The following is a 19,132-nucleotide window of genomic DNA, read 5'->3' on the forward strand; positions in this document are numbered from 1 at the left end:
CTTGCAAATATTTTCTCCCTGTCTGTGACTTGTCTTTTCATTCTTTTGAACTCTTTTTTTACTTTCATTGCAATTTGTTGGTTGAAGGAACTGGGTTGTTTGTCTTACACAGTTTCCCATATCATAGGTTTTGCTAATTGCACCTCTGCGGTGATGTTTAATATATACCTCTGTGTTTTTTGGAGTTTTTTTTTTTTTTTTTGGTAAATTGATATTAAGATCCAGAGGCTTCATCAGGTTCAGATTTTTAAATTTTGTTTTTTTATTTTGCAAGAATGGTTCAAAAGTGGTGTTGTGTACTTCAATCAGGAGGCACACATGTCTGGTTGTCTCCCTTACTAACAGCCATTTGTTGACCATCACCTAGATCTGTTAATTTAATAGGGTTACAAAATAGTGATGTTCTAATTTGGTTAGAATACTTCTCCAAAGAAAGACTTCCCCTCATCAACTATGAGGGTGCCTTGAGGTATAGTTCATACAGGAAAGTCACAATAAATACTTGATTTTTTCCCTTTATTTACCAGTTTTCAAAATAGTGAGTAGATTTCCCTAGCATCTTCCAAAGGTGACAATGAAGTTTTGTTTTTTAAAGTACTGTGAACTCTTGGATTTAAACACATTTACTGGTTTTCAGTCCATTGAAATTATCAACCTTATCAAAGCTCAAATTGTCCCATTTCTGGCCAGTGGAAGCCTCTCTTCAATTTAGCTCCTAAATCCTATTAATCCAACCCCAGCCATCTTTGATAGCTTCCTTGTTTTCTGGTATAACAAGATGTTCTAGGCTCATCTTATATATTGCCTGCTTCACCCTTGAACTGACCATTTCTCTAAATAGCTGAGGAGATGATTTTTAATCAGGAACTTGTCTGTCTTTTGTGTGTGTGTGTGAGGAAGACCAGCCCTGAGCTAACTTCCAATGCCAATCCTCCTCTTTATGCTGAGGAAGATTAGCCCTGGGCTAACGTCCGTGCCCGTCTTCCTCTACGTTATATGGGACGCCGCCACAGCATGGCTTGACAAGCAGTGCGTCAGTGCGCGCCCGGGATCTGAACCTGTGAACCCCGGGCCACCGCAGCTGAGCGCACGCACTTAACCACTGCGCCACCAGGCCGGCCCCAGGAACTTGTCTGGTTTTATCTGCCAACCTCATCTTTACCCATGAAGCTTCATTAATGCAGCTGCTGATCATTTTCTGTAGTTCCAGGGCAAGACTCTGTGGCCACCTTGACAGGCAGGGGTATCTTTTGCTCTTACTTTTATTACTTTGCCTCAAATAGGGACCCAGACCTACTCTTTATTCCCCATAGCACAGACGAGAACTGCTATAACTTTTAACAAGACTTGACTGAAAGCTGAGGAAATTACAGCATCTAGAAACCAACAATTACCATTAGCAATGGCTGCTCTTAGAGCCACAGTCCATGCCATTCATTATCCAGGGCTTCTTTGTGACTGAGGGCAACTCACCCCGACACTCAGGGACACCCCTGATCATCAGTCAATACCCTAGAGACTAGGCCAGAGAAAGGAAGGAAAGTTCTTTCCTAAATCCTATTCTCTTCCCCAACTTAGTTGTATTTTTTTAGGAATTTATTGGCATAAAGTTGTTCTATCTCTTTTTTATTCCTAATATTAGTTATCCATGCCTTCTCTTTTTCTTGATTCATCTTGCCAGAGATTTTTAATTTTATTATTCTTTTTTCAAGAACAAACTTTTGACTTGGTTGTTGTTGTCAATTGTTAACGTTTGTTTTGTATTGTCCTAATTTTTCAAATTATTTCCTTCCTTGTACTTTGTGATAGTGATTCTGATGGAGTTCCTTGTTCCTCTGGCATAACGTAGTGTGTAGGATATCTTCTATTTGCCCCTCTGGATGTACTCTCCATCCTCTTCACCCCAAGAGGGTGAATTGTTCTCTACTCCTGTGGTTCTGTATGAACTACATCAATGGGCTCTCTTGCTCTCTGGCTTCCAATTGGGTCCAGCAAATGGGGCGTCCAGGCAGGAGATTGGAGACAGGGAGTAGAGTGAGGTGGTGATATTTATTCCCCTGGCTCTCTTCCGGCAGGGTTGCTTCAGGCTAACTAGCCTCTCAGTTGAAGGTCACTGTTTCTCTCAATTTTTTCTCTTCAGGAAATGGTAACCTTTCCATTTCTTTGTTCACTTAGGCTACAGATGGTAATAGCACAGCCATTACCCTCGTGGTTCTCCTACACTCTGCCCATACCTTTGTAAATAGTCTTTTTATTGAACCCTCCTCTAATCTTCCTAATTTGAATGAGGCATCGATTTCCTGTCAGGTGCCTGACTGATACACCTAGAGACTATTATGACTGGTACATGGTCTTAATTTAAAGTCTAAAGTTAATCATTATCTTTATATGCCTCCCAAGTAAGAGAAAAACATTAGATCAGCAAGGTTGCAGGATACAAGATCAATACACAAAAATCAGTTTATTTCTAATCATTTGCAATTAACAATCTAGAAGTAAAATTAAGAAAACATTCCATTTACAATAGCATAAAAATGAATAAATTACTTAGGAGTAAATTTAACAAAAGAAGTGAGTGAAGACTATACGCTAAAAACTATAAAACAGGGGCTGGCCCAGTGGCGCAAGGGGTTAAGTGCACACACTCTGCTGCGGCAGCCCGGGGTTCGCCAGTTCGGATCCCAGGCACGCACCCGATGCACCGCTTGTCAAACCATGCTGTGGTGGTGTCCTATATAAAGTAGAGGAAGATGGGCATGGATGTTAGCCCAGGGCCAGTCTTCCTCAGCAAAAAGAGGAGGATTGGCAAATGTTAGCTCAGGGCCAATCTTCCTCACAAAAAAGAAAAAAAACCTATAAAACATTGTTAAAAGGAAATTTTCAAGACCTAAATAAATGGAAAAATATTTCCATGTTCATGGATTACAAGACATAATATTGTTAAGATGGCATTACTACCTATTGGTCTACAAATTCAATGCAATCTCTATCAAAATTCCAGCTGCCTTTTTTAGAGAAATTGAAAAGCAGATCCTAAAATTCATATAGGAATTCAAGGGACCCAGAATAGCCAAAACAATCTTGAAAAAGAAGAACTAAGCTGGAGGATTCACATACCTGATTTCAAAACTTACTGCAAAGCTACAATAATCAAGACAATGTGGTACTGGCATAAGGATAGACATAATGGAATAGAACTGAGAGTCCAGAAATAAACCCTTATATTTATGGTCAATTGATTTTTGGAAAAGATGCCAAGGCAGTCCAATGGGGAACATTGTTAACAAATGTTGTGGAGACAACTAGATATCTACGTGCAAAAGAAAGATTTTGGACCTCTACTTCACACCATATTAAAAAGCCAACTCAGGGGCCAGCCCGGTGGCATAGCAGTTAAGTTTGCGCGCTCGGCCCGGGGTTCTCAGTTTCAGATCCTGGGTGCGGACTGACACCCCCGCTTGTCAAGCCATACTGTGGCAGTGTTCCATATAAAGTAGAGGAAAATGGGCAGGGATGTTAGCCCAGGGCCAATCTTCCTCAGCAAAAAGAGGAGGATTAGCATCCCATGTTATCTCAGGGCTAATCTTCCTCACACACATACACAAAAAAATCAACTCAATGAATCAAAGACCTAAATAGGAGCTAAGACTACAAAATTCTTAGAAGAAAACATGGGCATAAATCTTCGTGACCTTGGATTAGGCACGGGCTTCTTAGATGACACGTTCAGTACATGTAAACAAAGAAAAACAGATAAATTGGACTTCCTCGCTATTAAAAACTTCTGTGCTTCAAAGAACACTATCAATAAAGTGAAAAGACAACCCACAAAATGGGAGAAAATATTTGCAAATCAAATATCTGATGAAGGTCTAGTATCCAGAATATATAAAGAACTCTTACAACTCAACAATAAAAAGACAACCCAATCAAAAAATGGGCAAAGGAGATAAATAGACATTTCTCCAAAGAAGTACATAGATAGCCAATAAACACATGAAAAGATGTTCAACATCCTTAGTCATTAGGGAAATGCAAATCAAAACCACAATGAGATATCACTTCATATCCACTAGGATGGTGTCTTAGTCTGCCTGGGCTTCTGTAACAAAATACCATAAACAGAGTGGCTTATAAACAACAGAAACTTATTTCTTACAGTTCTGAGGCTGGGAAGTCCAAGATCAAAATGCTGACAGATTCCGTGTCTGGTGAGAGCCTGCTTCCTAGATGGCCATCTTTTCACTGTAACCTCCCGTGTCAGAGGGAATGAGGGATCTCTCTGGGGCCTCTTTTATAAGGGTGCTAATCCCATTCATGAGGGCTTGGCCTTCATGACCTAATCATTAGGAGACGGGGCCTAATCCCAAAAGCCCCACCTCCTAATACCATCATCTTGGAGATTAGGATTTCAACATATGAATTTTGGGAGGACACAAACATTCACTCCACTGCTGATGGCTGTCATAAAAAAGACAGACAGACAAATGTTATTGAGGATATGGAGAATTTGGAACCCTTGTACATTGGTGGTGGGAATGTAAAATGGGGCAGCTGGTTTGGAAAATAGTTTGGCAGTTCCTCAAAAAGTTAAACAAAATAACCATATGACCCACCAATATATACACATATATACATGAAAACTTGTACACCAATGTTCATAGCAGCGTTATTCATAATAGCCAAAGGTGGAAAAAATCCTAATGTCCATCAACTGACAAATGGGTAAACAAAATGTGGTATATCCATACAATGGAATATTATTCAACCACAAAAAGGAAAGAAATACTGATAAATACTACAACATGGATAAACCTTGAAAGTATATGCTAAGTGGAAGAAGCCAGATACAAAAGACCACATGTTGTATTATTCCTTTTATATGAAGCATCCAGCATAGACAAATCCAGCAAATTGGTAGTTTCCAAGGACCAGGGGAGGGAAGATGGGGAGTTGCTCCTAATGGGTATAGGTGATTTTTTTTTCTGGTGGGCGATGAAAATGTTCTAGAATTAGGTAGTGATGGTTACATAATTTTGTAGATCTACTAAAAACCACTGAGTTGTACACTTTAATAGGGTGAATTTTATGGCTTAGGAATTGTAACTCAATATACAGGCAAAAAAAAAAAAAAGGAAAAGAAAAAGAACACACACCTCGAACCCCTCATGAAGCAGCAGCAGTTTGCAGGCACAGTGTGGTCTAAATCCATACTTGGAAAACTTGTTTACCAGAGGAAACATTCTGCATGCAGAGAGAGAAGCTATTCTGTTTATATATTTTTTTAATCAAACTTTCTTGCTGCACTAACAGTTTAGTGCCTTAGAGTAGTGTTTTTGAGACTTGGCATCTGATTCTGGAGGGGGTCAAGAAATAAATTTAATGTATCACAACTAACTTTTTAAATAAGCAAATAGAGTGGATGAGAAAGTATTAGAGTGCATCATGTGGATCCTTGGCAGAAACCAAGGACACTGGCACGATACTAAGCCTAATGCATTGTGTTGTGGGAGACAGAGAGGGGATGTGAACAATATATACAGTGGCTAAGAGCAGATTGTTTTATTCTGTGCACTGGCATCTGATTTGATTTTCAGTCATATTGACTATCAATATGACCACCACCCTATAATGGGAGAATCGAGTATTGTTTTAATTTTATATGAACATAATTTGAAGTTAGTTGTGAACTAAAATGTGGGAGAATTTTATTCATTTTTGGCAACACTGTCATGACTTTCAATTGAGTTTTGGTTAGGAATTTGCAGTGTGGTTTTTTTCAGAAACTGGACAATCAGGAAAATTTTGAGTGCATGACAAATATAGCATTTTAATTGAATTAGTTCAAATTGCCTTTAAATTGATTGTTTTAATGTTACAAAAAACAAGAATGAGAAGGTGAAAAATATGGGAAGAGTGAATAGTGATATCGGGGAAAGTATCGACGTTAATCAGCAGACAGTGACTTCACTTGCACCTCATTAGGAAGAAAGAGTAGGTGCAAGACAGCTTTTAAAAAATAAGGTTTCGTCAAATGTGCAAAGCCAACAAAATGACATATACTATATGTATTATTTGTCATGATATTCTTGCAAGTGAAAGCTTAAAGCTATCAAAATTAAAAAGATACTTGGAAACATGACACGCTGAATTAGTCAGTCCCTTGAATATTTTCAAAAAAAGAAAAAATATATATAATATGATGGGCAAATTTTCTGCGTCACAATGTAGCTGTCAATGAGAAAGCCTTATTATCGTTGTATTGGGTTGCACATTATGTGCCAATGGAGAAAATTGCTCACATGGCTCCTGAAAAAAATTATTCTTTTGGCATGTGTTTTGGTGTGTACAGTTTTTATGGCAAATCCATTGATAAAAATATATCATAGCAATAATAGAATTTCTCCTTGAATCTGTAGTGTTGCAGAACGTTAGAAACAATGCTTATTATGCTGTTAAAATCTAGTATAGAATTTGTGATCCAGTTTGAGAAAGACAAGTTGAAAATTGCACAACACGGTTTATGTCTGAAATGAGTGGTAAGGTTATTTTAAGGAAGGTTTGTTATGTGTTTAGTTAACCTCACACAAAACTGGATTAAAAATATTTACAGAATTGACAAGTGCAATTTGGGTCAATATAAATTAGTCTGGAAAAATGAAAATATAAAAAGTTATTTAAAAATTGTTAAAAGCATCTAAAAACAATGTTATTTGGCATACTCTTTTACGTGCTGTAATCTTTGGAAAACAAAGATCCTGCTGAAATTCATGTATATGTTAAAAAAAACAGTGAAAGTTGTTAATTTGAAAAAACTTTTTCAGGGATTACAGCTGATCATGCCACTTAGTTTATCACATCAAAGGTAGGTAGTTGTCTTAAAGGAAAGTCCAAAGCAGGTTATAAGAATACAAGAATGAAACTCATATTTCTAGCTGAAAAGCAATCTCATTTGGAAAATCTTTTCAAAGTTGTTTTTGAGTAACTGATACTGGCTCAAGACAAGGTTGACATAAGGGAAGCCATATTGCAGAAAAGAAACCCTATCCTAACTTTGAACGACTTCTAACTAGCCCAGCTGGAATATGCACCCTCCAGGAGATCTAAGTGCTCTGTAGATTTTACGACCCCTGCTTGTGCATGTACCTCCCAGCTACGATAAGATGATAACTTTGTTCTTTTGTTCCTTAGGAATGTGATGACCCCCAGACAGAGAGTCTATGCTGATATTCATCATCAACGAAAACAGAAAGATCTGGTGTGGCAACTCCCAGTCTGTAACACCTGAGGGTCAACGTTCCTAACAGCCTCCCCTATAACCCACCGGCCTATATAACTGCTGTAAGACTTTGTGCCCCCTTAAGATGGTTCTTTTGGACATTAGTTGGCCATCTTCCCCCGTGCTAGGAAGCTATAATAAAATTTCCTTTCTCTGCTACTATCTTGCTTCTTGACGATTGGCTTTTGTCTCTCGGGGAGCAGATCATGCCCTTTGCGTGGTAACATAACAATATTGGCCTATTTGATATTTTTAAAATATTCTTAGAGAATTCAATTAGAAAGTTTTTGAGAAAACCGTTGCAACATTTCAAACCTATCCAAGCATTTCAAATGACATTACTGCTGTGGCAAGCAAGATTTAAACATATATGTCACTGGATCCGTGGTTCCGAATGTGGTCCCTGGTCCCTGGAAGCATCACCAGAGAACGTGTTACAAATGCAAACTCTTGGGCCCCACCCCAGACCTTTTGAATCAGAAACTCTGGGGGTGGGGCCGGCAACTAGTGTTTTAACACGCCCTCCAGGCGATTCTGACAGTAAGCTCAAGTTGGAGAACCAGGGTACTAGATGTTCCTAAAACCATTGCAACAAATGATGACATCTTAATGAAAGCAATTTGAGTTAAATGAAATGAAATTAGAGATTTTTGTTGCATCTCATCTCTTGAGTTGGTATTAGTGTTATGCTGGCCTTGTAATGTCAAAGGGGGAAATGTCACCTGTTTTTTGGGTCTTTGGAAGAAATTGTGCATTGTTGGTATTATTTCTTTCTTAAAAGTTTAGAAGATTTCACAGCCTTTTGGGACTGGAGTTTTCTTTGTGGGAAGGTTTTTAAATGATAGATTCAATTTCTTTAATAGTTATAGGATTATTCCAATTTTCTATTACTTCTTGTGTCCATTTGGTATTTTTTTTCCCTACAAATTTGTCCATTCCATCTAAATTTTAAAGTGAGTAGGCATAAAATTGTTCATTAGGGGCCGGCCCCTTGGCTTAGCGGTTAAGTGCGCGCGCTCCGCTACCGGCGGCCTGGGTTTGGATCCCGGGTGCGCACCGACGCACTGCTTCTCCGGCCATGCTGAGGCCGTGTCCCACATACAGCAACTAGAAGGATGTGCAGCTATGACATACAACTATCTACTGGGGCTTTGGGGAAAAAAGGAGGAGGACTGGCAATAGATGTTAGCTCAGAGCCCGTCTCTGTCAGCAAAAAGAGGAGGATTAGCATGGATGTTAGCTCAGGGCTGATCTTCCTCACACACACAAAAAAAAAATTAAAAAAAAAATCATTCATTAGATCCTCTTATGATCTTCTTAATGCGGAAGAATCTGAAATGATGTTCCCTTTTTTCAATTTTTGACATTAATTCTTGGTTGGAATCTATTTTTTTTTTTCATAGAGTCTATTCTAATTTGATTGATTGCTTTCTAGGACTGCAGCACAATAGTCAATCTGGGATTTTTTGTACTGCAGCTTAAAAAAAAACGACAGAAAAATGATGGTTACGTAAGATGTTAACATTAGGGGAAGCTGTGTGAAGGGTGTAAGGGAACTATCTGTACTATCCTTGCAACTCTTTTGTAAATCTAAAATTATTCCAAATAAAAAGTTAAAAAAAAAACAGAAAAAATGGTATTAATCATCCACTTACTCACCAAGCTCCACTCAGAAGGACTTCGGGTTGTTTGGTAAGACAAATCCACCAGCAAATTAGAATTCGTCACCTGTGAGGGGGTTCCAAAGAATTGTAGTAAAGACTCAGAGGCAGTGGCTTTTACTTAGATTTTTCTTTCTTTTTAAAAGATGTTTTTTGGATTGTTTCTAAAGAGGAATTTCAAAAAGCGATCGAGCCTTTGCAACTTTATTGGAATATTTATACTATTCAAGGAAACAAGGCTTTGAATGTGTTTTGAACTATATTTGTGTTAAAGGGGGGAAAAAAGTAATCTGATTACTTTATCCTTCTATCAGACGCCCTTTACCTAGGAAGGAAAGAAACCACTAGAACTAATTACAGAACAGTACTAAAAAAGGTTTGTGAGCCAGGATTAAGTTGTGACAGTCTGACCGGAAATGCTCCCAGAGTTCTGAAAAGGGCAGGAACTTAGTTTTAAAGAAAATGTGGGATTTGCAGGAGTTGGGGGACCTCACCCTTAGCGTGACAGGGGGTCTCTAAGGATCGGTCTGCCTGGAATATGGAGGGCATGTGGAGGAACTGTGGGAATTAAGGTAGAATACTTAGGGGTAGAGCTGAGTTGTGTAGAACCTTAAAAACGCCAGTTTAAAGCAGTTGAATTTTACATATTCTTGAACAGAAAACTTATGTGATAAAAACAGAGTAATAATAGCTAATTTTTTTAGTGCTTAATTTGTGCCAGGCCCTGCGTTAAGTGCTTTATATCTATTATCTCATACACAACTCAGAACAATCCATTGAGGTAGATGCTGTTATTTTTCCTATTTACACATAAGCAAATTGAGGCTTCAGAAAGTAGTTACTTTCTGATTGTAACTACTTCTGAAAGTAGTTACAAGTAAGTAACTTGTTCAAGGTTATGATGCTTGTGTGGATTGGAGCCAAGATTGTAATGTTATCTGTCTGTCTTCCTCCACTAGAGTCTGGGTTATTCACAGATGTATTCCCAATTCCTAGGACAGTGCCTGCACGTAGTAAGTTTGCAATAAATGTTTGGTGAATGAATGAAATGTAATGACTACATGCCTTTATTTATAATTGCACATATTCCATTTTGCTCTGGTAATTTATTTGTTAGTTCATGAACTCCCTATTTTATGCCTCTTTGTTGAGATGATATGTATTAAACTCTTGACACAGTGTCTGGAACACACGTAGTAGGTCTTTTATAAATGGTAATTTTCTTCCTTTCTTCCCTTTGCATTTCTAGCATAATTTCTGATATATAGTAGGTGTTCAGTGAACAGACTTGAGACAACTAATGTGGAGGACAATTTAAGAACCCTGTGGCAAAATTAGTGTGTGTTGGTGTGTGTGTGAATATGCACATCTTTTGGGGAGAAAGGGTTCACGATTTCATCATGAAAGGGTTCTTAGCCTCCCAAGAGGTTAAGAACCACTGTTGTAGATTAATGAGTGACTGGCTATGGAAGTGAGGGAAGAAGCTACATCTGTGGGAATTGGACCAGAGATCTAACACAACTGCATTTTCTGAACTCAGATCAACTCACATAGTTGGACAAGTTCAAGTCTCATAGGGGCCATTTAAAACTAGTATTGTTCCAGAAGATATCAAAAGGACACAGGAACTGGCTTGAAAGGCCTATGACTGGTCAAATTTGGTACAATTTGAGCATTAAAAAGAATAATGAAAAAGAAATGAAAATATACATCCCCAAAACTTGTATAAGAATGTTCAAACTTGTATAAGATTATCTTTATTCATAACAGCCCTAAACTGGAAATAACTCAAATATTCATCAACAAAAGAATGGATAAACAAGTTGTGTATACGCATACAATGAAATACTTCCCAGCAATAAAAAGAAGTGAACCACTGACACATGGAACAACATTGATGAATGTCAAAAACATTATGCTGAGCGAAAGAAGCTAGACACAAATATTGCAAGACTAAATACTGTATATTTCCATTTACATGAAGTTCTAGAACAGTCAGAACTAATCTATGATGATGAAAATCAGAACAGTGGTTGCCTGGGGGGCAGGAGTTGACTGGGAAGGAGCATGAGGAAACTTTCCAGAGTGATAGAAATGTTCTATATCCATTGGGGGTTGGTTAGATTGCGGTGTTGGTTACACAGGTACATAGATGTGTCAAAATTCATCAAATTAAACATTTAAGATCTGTGCATTTCACTGTATGTAAATGATAACCTGATAAACCAAAGGAAAATAGAATAACAACAGTAATGGATTATAACACATGAAATAAAAAAGAATCCATGAGTCCATAGTGATACCCTGGATAAAAAAGGGAAGAGCTCCTTTTTTTTCAGGAGACTATAATCTAATAAAAGGGGAAGAAATGATAAAATTAGAAAATCACTATTTTACAACCACTGGCTTAAAAATCCAGGCAGGGATCATCAAAGAATGCTAAAAACTACGAGTGAATAGTAGTTGGGGAACAAGATATTCTCAGTATTGAAGGCCAGAATTATTTATTAATTACAAAGCAGAAACTGTACCTTTCCAATAAAGACACATGGCAGACACCACATTAGTTAAGAGATCAAACTTGGCATCATTGATAATGGGATAAATTTACCTTATTTCCTCTTGATGTGAAGCAATGAGAAAGACACACTATCACCTATGTAGTATTCTTGCTAAAAAAGTTGAGCCCTAATCTAATCATGAGAAAATAGACAAGAAGATCCAGATGGTAGGGCATTCAGCAAAGTTGGCCCAGACTCTTAAAAACTGTCAAGGTTGTGAAAAAAAAGATGAAAGGACTCTTCTAGATTAAAAGACACTAAAGAGACATGGCATTCAAAAGCAATGCATGATCCTTGATTGAATCCTGGACTGGGGGGAAAAAAGACTATAAAGGATATTCTGGGGGCAATTGCAGACTTTTGAATATGGTTGTATCAACATTAAAATTCTTGGGTGTGATGGTGGGATATTAGGAGCATGTCCTTGTTCTTGGGAGATACATGCTGAAATGTTGGGGTGAAGTGTCATGATATCTATAATTTACTTTCAAATGGTTTAGCAAAAAATGTGATATATGTATACATATGTATATGTATGTAGATAGATGGGGGAAGGAGAGAGAGGGAGAAAGAATAGATACAGAGAAAACATAATGTTAACAACTGGTGAGTCTAAGCAAAGGATATATGAGTCTTCATAGTATGGTTCTTTCAACTTTTGTGTAGATTTGAAAATTCTCCCCAAAAAAGCTGAGGGAAAATAAGTTCAAATAAATAGTTCAAATAAAGTGCTTGGCCAATGGTAAGTGCTCAAAAAAGGGTGGGTTTTACACAAGCATATAAGCTCCATGAGGGCAGGGACTTTTGTTTCTTTTATTTAGCACTGTACGCCTAGCACCCGCAACAGTGCCTGGCACATAAGATGGTACTCAACAAACATTTTTGAAACAAATACTTGAGCGGTTGTACATTAGAAATGTAATGTGAAAAAATATAATTATCTGAAATAACACCACAGGATGATGTGTGGTGACATGGGACAGCTGTTTCTATGGTCTGAATATAACTGTGCCAGTTGCTTTAATTAAAATGACGTCTCTATGATTAAAAAATATGATTAAAAACAAGTTGCCCCAGAAAATCCATCTGCCCAACTGAAATGAGTTTGGTAGCTCATTTACAAGAAGTGATATTCTCTGAGTAACATCAGCATGTTTGGTTAAGCCATTTGGGATTATTGTGAAAAAAAAAAAATTAGCCAGTTTAGGAGCTTCATTTTTTTCTATCTCTGACCCAAATTGACATCAAGTGGCCTCTTATGGGAGGGGTACTACGCCCTCTGGTGGTGAGAGACACTCATCTGGTTATGGAAAAGGCCCGCAGAACAGAGATGAAGTGGAAAGAATGCCTTTATCCAGAGGTTTCTGGAAACCTATCTCCTTAATTCCTAGTCACACATTGACCTTAAGAACTGAATTTGATGTGATTGTTTTTGACTCAGTGAATAGCCAGCTTTGGGGAACCTCTGGGCCAGGCTGGACTGAGGAAAGTACAAATTTAGGAATGGAAAGTGACATTTGTAGCTGGGTCAAAGCTGAGGTGGGAAGACTCATCCCCAGTGTAAGGAGTCCTAAGGGAAACTTGAAGGGCCATTTGAACTGTCAATTTGTCAGGATCAATTTGTCAGGATCCTGTCTCCTTGCTGTGACAAGGATGAGAGTATACTCCACCATGTGCCTCGGGAAGAGCTCTGGGCAGAATCCTGGGGCTGTGGTTGCCCAGGGAAGGCTGGCTGCTGCCCAGAGAGCTCACCAATGCCCAGCTTTGTATCCCTGGAAATGCCTTTTCTTTTCCTTTCTTTTTCTTAATTTCTGACATTAAAGACCTTTTTTTTTTTTCCTGAGTGTAAAAATGATACATGGCCTGTGTAAAAAATTATGAAAAATATTAATACAGTAAAAAAATCACCTGAAATCTGTCTGCACTGTGATAACCACAGATGACATTTTTGATGACATTTCTTTCAGGTAATTCTGTGCATATAACTACATAGACTAGGAACATCTAATTATACACCAATGGGATCATAATATACCTATTCCTTTATAATTTGCTTTATTTTTCTTTCAACAATGTGTGGTGAGCATCCTTCTATTCAGTTATAGATATGTAATTTTAAATTATTAAAGTTATATATGCTTATAATAAAATGAAAATAATGTTAAAGTTAGGAAAATGAACATTCTTTCCCTACCCCTAATTTCATTCCCTAGTGGTAATTGCTTTTAGCTATTTTGTGCGTAATCTTCCAGATTTTGTAATGTACATATATAAATTTATATAAGTAGATAATTTTTTTACACAAATAGAAACACATGATACACATTGGTCTTGCATAAGCTTTTTTCATTTAACTGTGTCATGAACATCTTCCCATGTCAGTGTGTATATCCTATTCCTTTTAGTGACTGCATAGTATTCTACTGTATAGATGAATCATGGTTCATTTAACCAGTCACATATTGATGGATATTTAGATTGTTTCTAATATTTTGATATATAAATACCTTGCTGAATATTTTAGTAATACATCTTGGTATACTTGTTTAGTTGTTCCTAAAGTAGAAATTCCTAGCAGCAGACCAAAGGATGTGCATGTTTAATTTTATTTGAAACCTCATTTTATTTTGTAAATAATGATAGTCAATGCTTCAAATATTCCATTATATTGAAGTACTAGAATTTATTTAACCATGATCATATTTTATGGTTACATTGTTTCTGTTTTTCCTATCACAAATAATATAAGCATTTTTGTATGTAAATCATCATCATATCAAATAATATCATTAGGAGAGATTCCTAAAGGAGTAATTATTGAGTCAAAATGTTTGGATTTCTTTATTACTTAATTCATACTGCCAAAATATTGCTTTCCAGAAAGGTATATCAATTTATGTTCTCACCGTCAGCATTCTATTAGTAAAATTGAGAAGAGACATCTTTTTACATATTTACTGGCTATTTATTTTTCTTCTGCGAATTGCCTGTTCCTTTCTATCTATTTTTCTATTGGGTTACTTGGCTTTTCCTCGTATTTTTGTAACAGTTCATGCATCTGTTCATTAATTCATTGAGCCAATAAATAAATATTTGATTACCTACCTCCTATGTGCCAAGTACTATTCTAGGTGCTGGAGATGAATGCAGCAATGAACAAAACAGACCAAAATTATACTCTAGTTAGGGGGAGGGGGGCAGAAAGTAAACAATTATATGTCAGGTGGAGCAAGTGCTATGAAAACAAAGAAAGCAGCTAATAAGATGGAGAGTATAAGGAATGTTATGTTATATGGATGGTCAGGGAAGGTCTCTCCTTGAACAGAAACCTGGAGTACATGAGGAAGCAAGTCATTCAGAGAGCTTCCTGGGGATGAGAACTTCAGGCAGAGGGTACACCAAGTTCTTCATAAATTCTGGATATTGACTCTTTCTCCAAATATCACTTGCCTTTTATGGTTGTTTATAGTGTCTTGTACAGAAAGTTTTAATGTTGTTGAGGTCAAACTTGTCCGTCTTTTCCTATTCATGATTCTGAGTTTCATGATTGAGAAGAACTTTTCTAACCCCAAATCATAAAAGTATTCTCATAGATTTTACTTCTTCTATTTTTATACTTTGATTTTTTTTTTTTTGGTGAGGAAGATTCGCTCTGAGCTAACATCGGTGCCCATCTTCCTCTATTTTGCATGTGGGTCACCGCCACAGTATGGCTGAGGAGTGGTGTAGGTCCAGCCGAGGATCCAAACCTGCGAGGTTCCTGAGCTGCAGAAGCGGAGCTCCCGGAACTTAATCACTACTCCAGGGGGCTGGCCCCTATACTGATTTTTAACAACTTTATTGAGGTATAATTTACATATCATAAAATTCACTCATTTTGAGTGTACAATCCAATGAATTTTAGTAAGCAGAGTTGTATAACTATCACCACAATCCAGTTTTAGAACTATACTTTGATTTTGTTATATATAGCTTTTCATACGTCTCAGATTCACTTTAGCTTTTGGTGTGTAGCTAAAGACCTAACTTTTTTTTTCTTTCCCTATTGATTTGAAATAACCCCCTTACCACATGCTAAACTTCCATGTATACAAGGATCTGTTCCTGGTCTCCCTGTTCCAGGGATCACAGAGTTTTATTTGGCCCATGGAGTTTTTAAAATTGGGGAATTGCACATAAAAACCCAGATTTTTGGCTTTTCTGGAAAAACTAGAAGATCCAGCAACAATCTGCTGGAAGTAGAGACCGCTCCTTTTAGATGGGCATGAGGATGGTGACCACAATCCAAGTTTTCTGAGGACAGTGTCCATATACGCCTGCTATCCCAGTGTAATTATTAATAATATTCTTTCATTCTTAAAAGTGTTCTGGTTTGAGCCACAAATTGTGAGTCACAATCTCCACCATTCCTTATTGCATCACACCCAGCACTCCTCTCTCATTTATGTTACAAGATCTCCTCCCCCCAGGGGAAAAGGCGAGGAGACAACGTGATTCTGCCACAGAAGTTTGCCAAAAGAATGATTATGTGGGCTCAGAGTAGAGACAACATTATCTGGTGGGGAGAAAATAGGACAAGGTTCCTCTGACAGAATATAATGTCACAATTTACCAATCCTTTTCTCTTCCATTATTTCATTTAACTTCACAACAACCTATCCAGTCACACAACTTACCCAGTTTGTTATTGTGCGTTTATTTGTGCATGGATTTATTGTCTTCCCCTTTAACTTGCATTCCAAAACAGGGACCTAGTTAGTCTGTCTTGCTCACCACCGTATTCCCAGTGACCTCTTCGGCGCTGGGCGCAGAGCAGGCCCCTAGGAACTATTTATTGGCTAAACAGGCCCCCAGGTACTGATAGAATGAGGTAACGTGGAAATTGAGGGGTAGGGAGTCGAGGTCCGCAGCGAGTCAGGAGCAGAGAGAGGCAGGCAGGAGTCAGACCCGGGGGCCGGATTCCCGGCCTGGAGCCCAGGATCTTTTCCTAGCCAGTTGGCTGTAACCTCTCCAAACAGGCAAGAAATGGAAGAGTCCGCACGTAGGAGATTGTCTTCTACCCTAGGGAACCTCGTCGAAATGCGGAACTGAGGGGCCCGAAAAACAAGTGGCGTAGGACACGCCACATAGCTCTCTCGCACCTGCCCCACCTGAGAGCAAGACTACATTTCCCAGCAGCCTCCGCGGCGCGCACGGCTCCTGCCACGCGGCTTGCGCCTCCTCCGTCGGCCCGCTGGGGGCGCTGCGACGATCCCTCCGCCGCCCCGTAGAAATCTCCGCGGCCTCGGGGTCGCTTGCTTCCTGTTTGTCGGACGAGGAGATATGGCGGCGACGCCGGCGGCTGCTGAGTCTGGGGCCGGCCGAGGGCGACGGGCGGCGGCAACGGTGGCGGCTTGGGGCGGATGGGGCGGCCGGCCGCGGCCCGCTAACATTCTGCTGCAGCTGCGGCAGGGCCAGCTGACCGGCCGGGGCCTGGTCCGGGCGGTGCAGGTACGAAGCCGGCCCGGAGGGGCGGGGCGGGGCGGACCGGGCGGGAGCTGGCGGGGGCCCGGGGAAGAGGCCTTTCCAGGCCGCCGCAGTACGGGCCCGTCCCCTCTTGGCCCGCCGCAGGGCCTCCCTGTGGGCTGTCCGGACGCTGTCAGTCGCTGCGGGGCGGTAGGCAGCGGCCGCCTAGAGGCCCCCGGTTAGGGGCCAAGCGGAGCTGGCCTGCATCGGGCATTGATGGCGTGTACGAGCCCTGGGCCCAGCTCCTGGATCCTCCCTTCCCTGCGCCACGTCTACACGTCTGGGGGACCCTGGGCGAGTTTGCTTTAGCCTCTACGGGCCTCGAGTTTCTCCCCCGTGAATTGGGCGGTGGGTCACATCGCAGCCCCCGAAAGGTTCCTAAGCCTATCATAAATGTCATTCTCTCAGAGAGGCCTTCCCTTTACATCCCCCCCACTCTAAAGTAGGTCCCCATTGCTATTCAGTCACAGCTCTCAATTCGTTTGGTTCACATTACTTTCTTAGTCTGTAGTTACATATTTCTTTGTTGTCTACCCGTTTTTTTCTCGCCTGTGCCCCACATTAGGCTGGGCTCCAACGGGTGCAGGGACTGTATCTGTTTTGCTAGTGTAGAGCGTCATAATTAAGAGTGAGGACTCTGGAGTCAGGCCTGGATTCAAAGCCCTGCTCTCTTTTGCTTGGGCAAGTTACCTTTCTGTGCCTCAGTTTCCTCATTTGTAAAATGGAGATGACACCTACCTCTTAAGGTGTTGTAGGGTCAAAGGAGACAATTGTGTAAAGTATTAAGTCCATTTCTGGTGCATAGTAAGAGCTGAAGGGTAATCAGTGAATATAAACGCTGTACTTGGTATCTGGCTTATAATAGGCGCCCAATATATGATTAGTATTTTTTTGAATGAATGAATGAAGGACACTGTTTTAGGGTAAAGCAGGATGAATAAGACCTAGGCTCCTTGCTCCTTCCCCTCCCCCTCGATGTTCCCAGAACTTATGTTGCAAACACACCTGTAAAACATTAGCTTAATTTAAAGGCAGCTTTGGGCCGGCCCCGTGGTTTAGCGGTTAAGTGCGCGCACTCCGATGCTGGCGGTCCGGGTTCGGATCCCTGGCGCGCACCGACGCACCGCTTCTCTGGCCATGCTGAGGCCACCTAGAGGGATGTGCAGCTATCACATAACAACTATCTACTGGGGCTTTGGGGGGAGAATAAATAAATAAAATTATAAACAAATAAAGACAGCTTTTGCCTAAAGAAACTTTTGAAGGAGACACAAGAAATTAATGAAGTGGTAAGTCGGAGTGGGGTGCGGATTCGGTAGATGGGGGAGAGAATGGGAGTGAGATTTTTCACAGTATAACTTTGTATATGTGTAAACTTAATTTTGAACCATTTCACTATTACTCATATGATTAAAAGGACAAAATAAAAGATAAAGACCAGGCAGTCTGTTGTGGAGGGTTACAGATGAAAAAGCAGTTCTGGGTGAGCAGTATTTTCCTGGACATCAAATAACCATAGATGAGCAGTTTTTTCTGCCTTGCGTTCTTTTCTATCTGCCTTAAGATCCTGGAAGTACTTGCCCTATCCTTCTTTAAGCCAAAATACCTTACTGAGCTGAGTGTGTAGGGACAGGCAGAAAGGGAACTAATTCATCTTTACTGAGCACATACTTTGGATCAAGCATGGTGTAAGGTGTGCAATGTCTTTATTTAATCCTCAATCTTCTGAATTAGGTGTCAGGACTCATCTCTTAACACAGATGAGGAAACTGAGGCCCAGAAAGGTGGGTAATTTCCTCTTAAACACCCATATTGATAATCCTCTAAGTTCTGAGGGCAATAGGGAGCCACAAGTTCTTTAGCATAATGAATGTGGCAGTTTAGGACACTTAATTTGTTTCCAGTGCTGGTTGACTTGGAATGGGAGGAGACTGGAGAAGCTCACCAGATAGAAGAGTGCTGGAATATTCTTGAGCCTGGTTTAGGCTGGTTCTTGTGGTAATCAGTAGTTGTATACAGGTGCTATATACGATAGTGAGGATAAAATGGGGACCTTCATCTGTCAAATATGTCCTTTCTTGGTAACTTTCCTTGATCTCTTCCTTGCCACAGCCTCATCCCCTCCG

General features: G+C 39.8%; 1 protein-coding gene across 3 annotated transcripts in view; it reads left to right on the forward strand.

Annotated features, from left to right (window-relative positions):
- The first annotated feature begins 16,789 nt into the window (after positions 1-16,789).
- The window catches only part of TRPC4AP (transient receptor potential cation channel subfamily C member 4 associated protein), a 78,604-nt gene continuing 76,261 nt past the window's right edge, over positions 16,790-19,132 (forward strand). For all 3 annotated transcript variants that reach the window (XM_058562835.1, XM_058562836.1, XM_058562837.1), the window contains exon 1: positions 16,790-16,991. In XM_058562835.1, the coding sequence (XP_058418818.1) occupies positions 16,824-16,991 (168 nt within the window). In that variant the 5' untranslated portion in view covers positions 16,790-16,823. The remainder of the gene's footprint in view (positions 16,992-19,132) is intronic.

This window comes from Diceros bicornis, chromosome 19, assembly GCF_020826845.1.
Source record: "Diceros bicornis minor isolate mBicDic1 chromosome 19, mDicBic1.mat.cur, whole genome shotgun sequence".
NCBI classification, from domain to species: Eukaryota; Metazoa; Chordata; class Mammalia; order Perissodactyla; family Rhinocerotidae; genus Diceros; species Diceros bicornis.